General features: G+C 53.2%; 1 protein-coding gene across 1 annotated transcript in view; it reads right to left on the reverse strand.

The window, feature by feature from the left end:
• CACNA1S (calcium voltage-gated channel subunit alpha1 S) overlaps positions 1–12,507 on the reverse strand; it is a 66,367-nt gene that overhangs the window by 3,300 nt on the left and 50,560 nt on the right. Inside the window, exons 29-40 of the mRNA XM_047840180.1 lie at positions 9,831–9,887; positions 8,862–8,990; positions 8,596–8,661; positions 7,908–7,999; positions 6,587–6,746; positions 5,465–5,592; positions 4,359–4,455; positions 3,903–4,005; positions 2,866–2,967; positions 2,444–2,568; positions 1,128–1,256; positions 88–338 (exon numbers count right to left, since the gene is read on the reverse strand). Of these exons, the coding sequence (XP_047696136.1) occupies positions 88–338; positions 1,128–1,256; positions 2,444–2,568; positions 2,866–2,967; positions 3,903–4,005; positions 4,359–4,455; positions 5,465–5,592; positions 6,587–6,746; positions 7,908–7,999; positions 8,596–8,661; positions 8,862–8,990; positions 9,831–9,887 (1,439 nt within the window). The remainder of the gene's footprint in view (positions 1–87; positions 339–1,127; positions 1,257–2,443; positions 2,569–2,865; positions 2,968–3,902; positions 4,006–4,358; positions 4,456–5,464; positions 5,593–6,586; positions 6,747–7,907; positions 8,000–8,595; positions 8,662–8,861; positions 8,991–9,830; positions 9,888–12,507) is intronic.

Below are 12,507 nucleotides of genomic sequence, written 5' to 3' on the forward strand. Positions count from 1 at the left end.
TCCGGAAAAGCCTGGAACCCACTAACCATGTCTTCCCAGTCCTACCCCAGTACCCTTATACCCAAAGCTGGCAGTGACTGCCACTACCTGGAAAATAGCTGGCTGTTGCTATGGCTGCTGTTGTCACAGGCAACATTGGCATTGGCATTATTGGTGTTGGCATGAGCAAGAGGGTTGGTGCGTGGATCTTGAGGGAAATCCTCCAAGAAGACGGGTGATTCCAGCTCTTCCATCTCTATCTCAGCAAACTGGAGGGGTCGCTGGTTGGCCATGACAGGGGGCAGGGAGTTGGTCCTTTCCATGAAGTTGTCCACCTGGCCAAACAGGCCCCCAGTCCTCTAGGGTCAAGAAGGAGAGCATAAGGGCTGAGAGCAGTGACAGGGGAATGAGAGCTGAGAGTGCATGGGGACTGCCATACTGGGATGATTTGCTGGGAACAAGTGATGGTATTAGAAGACAAATCCTATAAGGCCAAAGGGAAATGGACTGGGCTGTAAGGCCAGAGAAGAAACCACCCACCTTCAGAGAGTTCTCAGTACAATGGGGTAGACAGGACACATCTAAGGAACGACATAGGAGACACAGATAGCCAGATAGGGAAATATGGTGTCATGGAAAGAGCACTGGATTGGGAGTCTGGAGAACTGGTTCTAGTCCCACCTCTAAAACTAACTAACTTGCTAAAGTGATACTGGATATCTCATATAATCTCCTTGGGTCACCACTTCCTCATGAATAACCCAGAAGGTTTTAACTAGGTGGTCATTAAGGACCTTTTAGTTCTGTAGCATCATAAAAAACACTAGACAGCGCTAAGAATCGAGGGCCAGTGTAACTGGAAGCAGGTGGGGCATTTGACAATGAAGGGATTCTAAGAGATGAATGTTGACTAGTGGCTGTGGGGACGTGAGGAAAGGAGTGAGGCCTGGTAGAGGAAGGGAAGAAAATATGTGTTATATTTGACAACTGACTAGGTTGAGTCACTGATTTTGAGTCCCAAGAGATGTGGGCTGTGGGTGCCTTCAGTTTCCAAATTCCCCTCCTATGTGGCTTCTCGCCCTCATTTCTATGGGATGTTGCTATTCCCTGTGCCTGGGACCCACAGGGTGGTCATGGCCTTCACATACCCGGAATATCCCTTCCTCCATTGCAGCCTCCACCATGGCTCTCTCCAGCTCCTCTTCAGCTGTCAGGTCTCCTGAGATGGTGCGCCGGATCTCTGGGGCTGCCTCTTCCTCAATGGTCCGCAGTCCGGCCTGGGGATAGAAGCTCCGTGACCCCTCCAGTCTAGTGGGGGAGACCAGACTGCTTCCCATGGCCTTGCTCATTTCTAGCTTCAGCTCCAGCTCCACTCTCTCCTGGACATTCAATGTCCCAGGGCTCCATGAGGCCACTAGGTCTTGCTCTGACTTCTGGGATGGTCCAACCTCATGGGGTTTCATACCCTCTCCAGCTTCCAGCTGGAAAAATCTTTTTACTCAATAGAGTCTTTTAGACAAATGATCTCCTTTTACTGAATATGCCATTAATACAGTTTTTTAAGTTGATTAAAGCCATGGGACAAATCAAGATTGGTGTCATATGATAGCTTGCAGTGAGAACATGGCATCATTTCTGTGACATTGCTGTACAAGATGTATATCCCTAAATCTATCATGAAGAAACATCACCTGAACTCAACCTGAAGGATATCCTGTAGTCTTCAAAAGCGTGAAGGTCTTGTCAAGGAAAGACCAAGGAATTGTTCTAGCCGAAAGAGTCTAAAGAGATATAACAACTAAATGCCATGTGTGATTCTAGATTGGATCCTTTTACTATAAAGGCATTCTTGGGACAGCTGGTGACATTTGCATGGGGCCTGAAGATTTGATGGTTATAATGTCTCAATGTTAATTTCCTGACTTTGGTGGTTGCATTGTGGTTGTGTAGAAGAGTTATGTAGGAAAATGCCCTTATTTGCAGGAAATACATATGAAAATGTTCTGGGTTGATGGAACGTCATGTTGGGAATTACACTTAAAATGGTTCATAAAAAAGGTGTTTGTATTATACACACAACTTTTAAAATCATGACACTCTTTTAAAGTAAAAATTGAAATTGAAATAAGTTTTTGAGCACACAGCCCAAAGGCACACATATTTTTGAATTTGTAAATTGTATGCACTATAATTAACACCAAAAAATAGAAATAAAAGACAGATGATATGAAACAAAGTTCTAAATTTCTCTGCATGCCAATGGACCAGTTTAAGCACTCAAATCCCTCTTCTGAACCAATGCCATTGTCTTTGGGTCTATCACCCAAAGATGGAGGAGCTCCTGCCTGGCTCCTCACTCACCCTGACGCCCTCCTTCCCTCTCTGCCTCTGTCACTGGCCTTCAAGGACATGGAGCCTGAAGACCTGGCTCAGTGGAGTCCCTTGGAGGTCAGGTTGGGCTTACCTGGATCTGTACAGTGTCCTTCTTGGGCCGATACCCATAATACTCTTCCTGGCGCTTCATGAACTTCCGGAAGTGCTCCTGGATGAGAAACGTGGCGTAGAACTTCCCTACAGTCACCTCATCATCTGCAGAAGAGTCAAAAGGGATGTCCTGAAGGTGGGTAGGAATCTGAACTGGGTTCAGAGTGGGACCCAGGTGTAGCCAGGACCGGGCGCTTCAGGACACTCCTCTCCTTGCTGACTTGGCCAGTGGGCAGTTCCATCCTAAGGTTGGTACCTGCCCTGATTACCACCATGGGGTCTCTCCAAGGTATTTACGAAGGTTCTGGGCCATTCTCAGATTCCCACAGGGCTTCCTGGAGAAGTCCCTTGTCCCCTTTCCTCAGCTGCCTCTGGATGCTGGTCTCCCAAAGCAGCACCCACCTCCTATTGGAGGAATGACCTGGTCCAGGAGCTTCATGCTGGTTCTCTTCCAGATCTTCTTGATGATGGCCCTCAGCTCCTCATTGGCCTGCTCAAAGTTACCTGGGAGCAAGGGACAGGCAGGGGCAGCCCTAAAGTCACACGGCCCAAGTCAACTGCACTTGACAAAGCCACCTAGAATTCTCCAAACACCTCATTCAACAAATGTTGGCCGAGATTTTGTTTGCCTATTTGGTTTTGGCAGCTGCTGTGCTGAGCACTGGCAAGAAGGGGAGAGCATCACCATCCCCCTGGGGCAGCCCAACCCTTGAGTCATGTTTCCACACCCCACAAGCCTTGGCTTCCAGTGTTCAGAGTGGCTCCCTTTGAAGTCTGTCTGTCATCTCCTGGTCTTCTCCCTTTCCCCTCAAAAGCCTTTAAATCCCCATGGCCCTCTGGTCTATTCCAAGGACTCTCAGGCAACTTTCCTGTTGCCCTAACGTGGTTTCTCTCACTCTTGGTCTTCTTCTCCTTGCCCTCCCAAGAAAACCTTCCCTGTGGTGGTCTCAGATCCCTGCAGTGGTCCTGATTGCCTTCAGGGACCGCTCTGATACAGCCGAGTGCTAAGTGAGGGCTCAGGAACAAAAGAGCCCCCAGCTTAAGTCCTTTCCCTGCTCCCATGATGTCTGCTTCCTGGCAGCAGGGCATCTGCGGGGGTTAGTGGAGCTGAGTGTGGACTGCAAGCCCAGGGTTACCTGAGGTGCCCCTCTGCTCCCCCCAGAGCTGCACCACAGGCAGCCCCCACCTCTGCACGAACACTGCCATTTTTTGGGCCCCATTCAGACATAGCTGTGTGGGAAGAGATCCTTAGTGACCTTTCCCCTGCAGAGAATTTTTGAGCTCTCTCGAAGCCCTGAGAGGCACAGCCTGGGGTCCTCCTTCTGCTTTTCCTCATGGCTCTTGGTTCCAACCCTTAGCTCTGAGAATCTGGCAGAATCTGGACCAGAAAACTCATCCTCTGAGAGAAGGGAGGGGGCTGCACGCCAGAAGGTTCTCACCTTCTGTCTTGATCTTGAGTGCTGTGCGGACCAGGGCGAAGAGAGTGGCGTTGAAGGTGACCGTGCCGTCGCTGTTCAAGGGCATGTTCATGCCCACCAGCCGCTGTGAGGGGAGGGGCAGTGGCTGGCTGCTGAGCTGGGACCAGGCCAAGCTTGGCAGGTCATTCTGGCCTGGTCTGTGGACCGGGAGGGGATGGGACATGAAGGCTGGGGGTGCAGGTGATTCGGGATGCCCTTCACGAGGGGATGGAAAGATAAGTTGGGAGACACTGTTGACTGTTGGGAGACACTGATGAGTTGGGAGACACTTTAGGTCCTCAGGAAGGGACTTGGGGACCCAGGAGATGACTGCTCTAAAATGACTCATCCAATCAGGCCCTCATCAGCTTCCCTGTCCCTTGGTACCGGAGCCTCTTCCTCTCCCAGGGGGCACCCCTCCCTGGTCACTCTGGTTACCTTACATGCTACCCGGTGTGGGCAGAACTTCCCAAAGCCCAGAGGGGGTTGGATCCGTCTCAGCAGGGTCACCACATCCAGGTGTTTGATTCTGCCCCTGCAGGAGGACACAGAGACTTGTACACCAGGCGTCTCCACCCAGGACCTCCTCCCTGCTCAGAGAACGGCCAAGGGGAAGAGAGCCAGGTGACAGGGGAGTGTTTCCTGTTTTCGGAGTGTGTTTAGGAAGTTGAAGCTGAGCTCCTGATTTAAAGAAGAAACAATGTTTGGGTTCACTGTTACCTACCACCAGGAATGGGCTGTCCTTTTTTTGGGAAGACATCCTTTTGAGACCAGAGTTCCCTGAGATGTGGGATCTCCAGACCCAGAATCTGGACCTCATTTTCCCCACGGCAGAGCCTTCCTTGGGTTCTGTTTGAGCTGACTGGGGGGCTCTTGGGTTATATTAATAGAAGTAGAGGGTATGGATCACTGGAGGTGAAAGCTCACTTCCACAAGACTGGTAGAGAGCTAGAGACCTGTGTCATAGGTTGTTGTAAGGATTAAATGAGATAATGTATGCAATGGTTAGCACAATGCATGACACTTGGGAAATACTCATCAAATATGAGCTTATTACTTTTTAAAGAAAGAATGTAAAGCAGAAGTGCTTCCCAAGATTTAACATAGGTATGAATGCCCTGAGGATCAGGTTAATAAGCAATGCAGGTTCTGATTCAGTCAGTCCAGGGTACGGCTCGGGGCTTTGCATTTTAATCAAGCTAGGATGCTGTTAGTCAGTGGACTAAAACTTTGGCTAGCCAGAGCCCAGAGCTGCTCAGGTACTGAGTTCCCTGCTCTCAGACGTGTCCAAGCAGAAGCTGAATGACCATTTCCCAATAAAGTCAAGGGGTTTTCTGTCCTGAGAGGCTGTGGGATCCCTTCTAACTCTAAGAAACTCCAATTTTCTGATCTGGGACCTCAGATAATGAAGGAAGAAAAAGTCCATTCATTCTTATTAAACTGGAGAGTGATTCCCTATAGGACACGAGGACAGGGGCTAGGATGGGGGTGGGGGATGGACAGTGAAGGGAGGGGTCTGCACAGAATCTACAGATTGGACTCACTTAGCCTCCGGGTCATACTCTGCCCAAATGGCTTTGAACTCATCCAGGTGATGGGGGCCCAGGATGGACCAGTCCCGGGTGAGGTAGTCAAAGTTGTCCATGATGACAGCTACAAACAGGTTGATGATCTGCAAGAAGAGAACCAAGGGCTGCTACCATGGGAAAGCAGGTGACAATGGGGAGGGGCTGGGGGCTGGGAGATGTCCACTGGGTAAGGGGGCTGGAGCTCCTTCCTACCTGGGCCCTCACTGCAGTCCTTCAGAATGACCTACGTCCCAAACACTAGCGACCTATGTCACACCTCTGCGCTCCTCCATAGACAGTGTCCTCTGCCCGGGTTCTTGGTGCTAATCCTTTAAAACCCAGCTCAAGCTCCTCCATCTCAGCCTCTTGCCCTCGCCCCAGAGAGATGAGCCCCCTCCTCTGTGCCCTCACTGGACCGTGCGTCATTACTGCTCTTGCCTTTTCTGTGTCTAGTGGGCGTCCCTTTGAACTGCAAGGCTTGCTCACACATGGATTCCCCAGGTGCCCAATGAGCTCCTCCAGGGCCAGACTGGGTCTTATCATGTTTCTACCCTCTGCACTGAGCCCAGGGGCACACAGATGCTCACACAACTGTTTTGACCGAATATAGGGAAGAAAATAGAGTGAAGAGACGACAGTCCCATGGATACTGCTGGCTCTTTGCGTTCCACATGAACAGACAGCAGCCCTCGTGTCTTAGAACAATCTGTGCTCTGTTTCTAACCCCATTCGGGACCTCCTCTGGGACCTTATTTCCAGAGCCCCAGCCTCCTCACAGTGGGGCAACTTTCTCTTTGGAGGAACAGGGAGGGGCAAATGGCTTTACTGGGAGCCCCTATTTATTTAGGACAGAGCCTCACTAAATTCTTTTGATTATTCATTCATAACCAAAAAAGGTAAAAAAACAAAAACAAAAACAAAAAAAACCTCTTAGCAACCCCTCAGAAAACGAAGCCACCCACAGGATGGCCAGAACCAGAATAATCTAACCAGAGCCTCCTGCCTCCTGTGCCCCTGAGGTCAATCCCCAAGAGACAGAAGCTGACAGGGAAGGGGGGGGCAGATTCCCTTGTGAAATCACCCTCCTCGCCATCTCACCAGGAAGGCGCAGAGCATGTAGAAGCTGACGAAGTAATAGTAGGCGAAGTTGGTGCCACACGTGTACTCCTCACCCGGGGCATAATCCGATTCGGGGTCACACAACTTGCCGTAGCTGCAGGCCAGGAGGATCTCCTGCCACGCCTCACCTGTCGCACACCTGGAAGAGAAGGGCTTCTGTTGGCCTTTTCACTCTTTTTTTTTTTTTAATTTGTTGAATGTTTATTTTTGAGAGAGAGAGAGAGAGAGAGAGACAGAGCAAGAGTGGGGGAGGGGCAGAGAGAGACACATACACAGAATCCGAAGAGGGCTCCGGGCTCTGAGCTGTCAGGACACAGCCTGACATGGGGCTTGAACTCACGAACCACGAGATCATGATCTGAGCCGAAGTTGGACGCTTAACCTACCCAGGCTCCCTGAAGGCATGTCCACTCTTGGGCAGCCCCTCAGGAGGCCAGCAGCCTGGCAGGAGCAGGGTATGGACAGACAAGCAGACTAGGGTTGCTCCCCCGACCCAAAGGAAGCAGTTCAGACCCCTGGGTTCACCAAGTAGCTCAGTGTGAGGCAGGCCTCAGTTTCCCCTCTGTGGCGTGGCCCCACTGCTCTATCCCTTAAGGAGCACTATAGGTAGGAGCTGAACTAAAGAAAAGGGGCAAAATCAATCCATGATTCAACTCCCTGGTGGGGGGTCACACAGGAGAGCCCTGTGCTGACCAAGGTGACATGCTCTTTTGAAGGGACATGTGACTTCTGTCTCCTGTTTCAGTGGGATGAGATCAGGGGAATATACCGTACTCCACTTAGACCAGCTATGTCATTTTTGGGGCCCAGTGCAAAACGAAGATGTGGGGCCATTTGTTCAAAAATGATTTTAAAAATGGCATTGGTTGCATAATGGTGAGCACAGCTAACTTCTAAAAGTGATCAAACATTTCAAAACAGGGACAGGAGAGACTTAGCTCTTCTTTTTTTTTTTTAAAGTTTTTAAAAAGTTTATTTATTTTGAGAGAGAGAGAGAGATAGAGCGAGCACGAGTAGGGGAGGGGCACAGAGAGAATCCCAAGCTGTCGGCACAGAGTCCCACGGGGCTTGATCTCCTGAACTGAGATCATGACCTGAGCAGAAATCAAGAGTCAGGAGCTTAACCAACTGAGCCACCCAGGCACCCTGAGCCTTAGCTCTTGTGAATGAGGGCACTGTGTTGTGTGGCTGCTCAGGCCACAGGGTCAGGAAGCCGGCCCTGCCTGCAATGTAGAGTAGAGCAAAGCAAAGGCCAAGGTCAGAGGGTGGGGACAAGGTGGGGACAGAAGGAGACTGGTACCTGAAGAGCAGCAACACAGCTTGTGGGAAGGTCTGGAAGTTGTTGTTCCGGTTTATTTGGGTCCCGTCCACCATGGCGATCTTACCAAACATCTGCAAATCACAAAGGGCTCCAACCTTGGGACCTAGGTCACAGTTTCCCCTCAGCGCAGGCCCCACTGTCCTCTCCCACCTGACCTACTCCCCTCCTCCACCCCTACCTCCTGCAAATCCCCTTTATTTTAGGCCACAGCACACCTGAGGCCAAATCAGTTAGATTATTTTCAAGGTTGGGTGAAGTTCGTCCAATCAAGCCCAAGGAAAGTCCAAGAGTGGACTGGTTTTTCCAACAGCAAGCCAACTTGGGGACTCAGTGTAGGGAATGTGGGGGAGAGGGGACACTGGAGGGTAGACTGGGACCACTTGAAGCGCCTATCAGGGCCTGGGAGAGACACAGCCTGGCCCCTGCTGTTGACCTGCATCCCGAGACCCCTCCCGGACTGCTCCCACCTGACCAGCACTGCAGCGTCGGGGAGAAGGTGCAGTCTCCTTTCTCAGACTCACAGCTACGCCCCTGGTGGCCAGGATGGAAGATGCAGGGAGGGCGGAGGGTCCAACCTCCACACTAATTAGGCCTCTCCGGGGTCCACCGACGCCCCCTCCCACTTGGCCAAGATCCCTCCTTTGGCCTGGGCCCACCTGCCTCTCACCTGCATGCCGATGACGGCGTAGATGAAGAAGAGCATGACAATGAGCAGGGCCACGTATGGCAGGGCCTGGGGGTGAGGAGGGAGGGTCAGTGCACAGAGCTCCACGCCCTACCCTCCCCGAGCTCACTGCGGACCCTGTGGTCGCCCCAGGGCTCTCCCCCGGGGCTGGACGGATGTCCCTCGCAGCCTCTCCAGGTACGTGCAGTGACCACGGCCCCCACGCAGACCTGGCTCGGACCCTGGCCAGGTAGGCTGGGCACACGCACCTGGAAGGACTTGATGAACGTCCACAGCAGAGTGCGCACTCCCTCTGCCCGGCTCAGCAGCTTGATCAGCCTCATGACCCGGAACAGGCGAAAGAAGGCGCTGGAGATCCGGGCGCTCTCGTCTGGGTCCTGCGGGCCGGCAGCCCCAGAGGTCAGTCTGGAGGTGGCACCTCACAGGGGTAGTAAGGGGCAGGCGGGGGAGGGAGGGGCAACGTGTGTGTGCTGGGGAGGCTTCCATGGATTGGGGGGGCAGCTCCACCCCCACCTCACGGCCCCTGCTGTGAACTGCCGCTGGACCACCCGTAGCCTTAAGGCTTTGGGCTTGTTTAGCCGAGAGGAGGGAGTGGGCCAAGCAGCGTGGTAAGCCCCTTCTCGGGAGAGGGCAACAGGGAGGTGAGGCTGTGGCCGGGCCTGTCCTCCTGGGGCCTCCTGCCTTATCTCACCTTCTCCTCAAGCTGCCACGGAGCAGAGGACCCTTTCAGCACAGTTTCCCTAAAGCTTGGCTGCTCTGTCACCATCAATCAACATCGCCACCCCACTCAGCACATGGCTGTCCTAAGCCAGGCAAGCCTAGCCTTAGACACCCGGATAACTCTGGAAGGGGAGAGCCCTGCCAGGCTTCCTGTGTCCCCAGAGACCTCGTGCCAGCAAACGGTCACCAAGGTCCTGTGCCAGCTAGCAGTCACAGTCCTCTCGGGATGTTCCCATCTGGACAGAAGGAGCCAGAGAGACCCTTCGCCCCGTTTCCCGGGGCTCCGAGAAAGCCACTACATCCATGCACAGTCTACCGCAGAGCCCCCGCTCCCCCCCCCCGCCCCCAACCCGATCCCTCCAGGGCGCCCTGCTCTAGGGAAGGAAGCCCTCAGTGCTGGATCCACCCCATGCAATCCACTGCCAGGCCCGAGCATGCAAGCTGCAGGGCAGAGAGCCGCCGGGCGTGCAGGGCAGGCTCATGCAGCCTGGAATTACAACGTTCCCGCAGCCTCCACCCAGGCAATACAGTCCCCCGCTGGAGGCCAGGAAAGTCTGTGGAGAGAAGAGACCAGGGGGAGGGGAAGGGGAGGAGAGAGAGAGGAGGAGGGACACGGTGGGAAGGGGGGGGGGAGGTGAGGAGAGGTTGTCAGAAAGGCCACACAGAAGAGTTAAAGAGAGAAAAGACAGAGCGGCAGGGGATGAAGACCCCGAGTGGCTGCCAATCAGGGGTGGGGGTGGGCGGGTGTGAGGATGAAGCTGTGGGAACAGTGAGGCAACAGGCTGGGGACAAGGGAGCAAGAAGAGGAGGGAAGACCAGACACGGACAGGTCCCTTCCCATCTCCAGGATGTGCCTACAGCTGACAGGGGGCTCAGGTGCTTCCTGTGTGTCTGGGTCACATGATACTGGGGCCATCCCTGCGGGGACACACTGGAAACACCAGCTCATCACTCTGAGGGGGCTCACACCCCTCTTTCTCCCCGGGTCCAGCAAGGCTCCCTTGTGCCACTGAGGCCCTTATGGAAGTCCCATCCTCCAGGGGCTAAGGCCCTCTGGGGGAGTCTGAGACCCCCACCGCAGCTGCTTCTCTGCCCCGGACCTGGGAGCGGGGCCGAGGCCTCCATCATAGGGGCCAGGAGTTGCATGTGTGAGAGCCGCATTTTCTCCTGTTTACTCTAAACTTCTCTCTTAGGCCACCTTTCAGGAGAAACCTTTGTCCCGCAGTTGTGGGACAGGGGAAGTCCTTGTTTCATCTTGCAATTATTTGTGGGTGGACTGGTTCCAAGTATACTGGTTTCCCCACCAAGCAACATTCTCTTGGGCAGCTTTTCCCTGGACCACTGGTTCTCAATCCTGGCTGCACATCAGAATAAGCTGGAGAACTTAAAATAATATATTCCTTTGCTGGGTTCCCCCCCAGGCCAATTAAGTCTGCTTCTAGGGGATGGGCCTGGCTCCAGGGGTTTAAACTGCATCCCAGGTGATTCTAATATGCAGCCAAGGATGAGAACCAGTGTTCTAGACCCATACCACCAATATGGTAGCTACTAAGCACATGTGGCTATCTGAATTACAGTGAAAATTAAATAAAATTAGAAATTCATCTCCTCGGTTGTACTAGCCACATTTCAAGTGACCACTAGATGCACAGACACGAATGGCTAGTGGCTACTGGACTGGACAGAACAGAAGATTTCTATCGTTACAGAAAGTTCTAACAGGCAGGGTTGCCCTAGTCTGCTCCTGGTTTGTAGGTCAAGAATGTAAATCAACATTCAAATTTGAAGTCTTAACATGACTTCAGGGAAGCATTATTAGTACATCTGCTCCTAAAAATCAAATAATGACCGATGCCCTCTGGGCCCTCCACCACCAAAGAAACTGTTTTGATTTATCCAGGCTTCCTCTACACAGATCTCAGACTGTTTATTTTGGCTGTTTGGGGTTCTCTCTTCTAATTTTGCTGGTGAGAATCAAACCATGAGGCCTTTGGGATGCTATTTCCCAGTGGAAACCCAAAATGGATGGAAATCTACAACACCCACCTACCCACCTATGCATGCACACTCACGCACGCGCGCACAAACACACACGCGCGCGCGCGCGCACACACACACACACACACACACACTGATTTTGCCCAGGACCTATCCAGCCCTTAGTCTGCCCCACCCCCTCAGGATCTGAGTAGAGCTCTGTCATTGTCTTTCTGCACGCGGGGGTGAACAGGATTCCCAGGCCAAGCCCTCCCCCAGACAGCGAGGCAGCCAAGTCCCCAGAAAGTGCTGTTCCTGCCAGGGCTTCAGCCTAAAGGAATCTCAGGCTGAGGGCTCCTTCCTCACAGGCTCCAGACTCTTCCTCAGCTGCTCCCCCACTCCCCGCCCCCTCTCGGGTGTCTTTAGTGCCAGCCCTCTCCCCCACCTCTCCATAGGATTCACCCCTGGGCTGGCAGACCGTAAAGTGCTTATCAGCAGGCAGTGGAAAGTTAAGAAGCCCTACGCATGGGTAAGGCTCCTGGCTTTGGGGCTAGTCCCCAGCTGGGCACCTCCATGGCCAAACCAGCCACCTCTGAGCAGAATCGCACTATGGCCACGGTTAGGGTGGCTCAGAAGGCCGAGTGTTCTCCACATCCTTCCTAGGATACTCCTCCAGCACTCTGCCCAGAGGGAAGCCGTCTTTTGAGTTCTGTCTCTGATTCCTGGATCTCCTCTTCCCTGTCCCCTGCTCCCCTCTTTCACCCTGCAGTGACCCTCAGCCATCTGCCTCCCCACTCAGCCTGGACGTTTGTCCTGCCATTTCTACAGCGCCCTTGCTTGCGCTGAGACGCTCTACCCAATGTGCCAGCCCTCAAGACCACATCAGGGGTCCGGTCCCTTTCCTCGAGCATTACTCCAGGGTGAAACTGAGCTCACTAGGCCCACCCGAGACCCCGTCGTTCTTCCTGCAGATGGACTCATCACATTGGCTATTCCTCAAGGGTCAGTTCCTGCACTCACACCCGCCGTCCTGTCCTCACTTCCAGCAGAGGATTCTGCCTGCTGCTTCGGACACGCCTGTGACTGCCCAGGATGAACGCCCTCTTCCCTCCGCCCCATCCCCCTGCTCCCTTGCACCCTTCGTGATTCTTGCCACCTCTGCTTACACTCTTCCTCTTCCAGTCTTCTGACTCGTGT

This window comes from Prionailurus viverrinus, chromosome F1 (genome assembly GCF_022837055.1).
Source record: "Prionailurus viverrinus isolate Anna chromosome F1, UM_Priviv_1.0, whole genome shotgun sequence".
Taxonomy (NCBI): domain Eukaryota; kingdom Metazoa; phylum Chordata; class Mammalia; order Carnivora; family Felidae; genus Prionailurus; species Prionailurus viverrinus.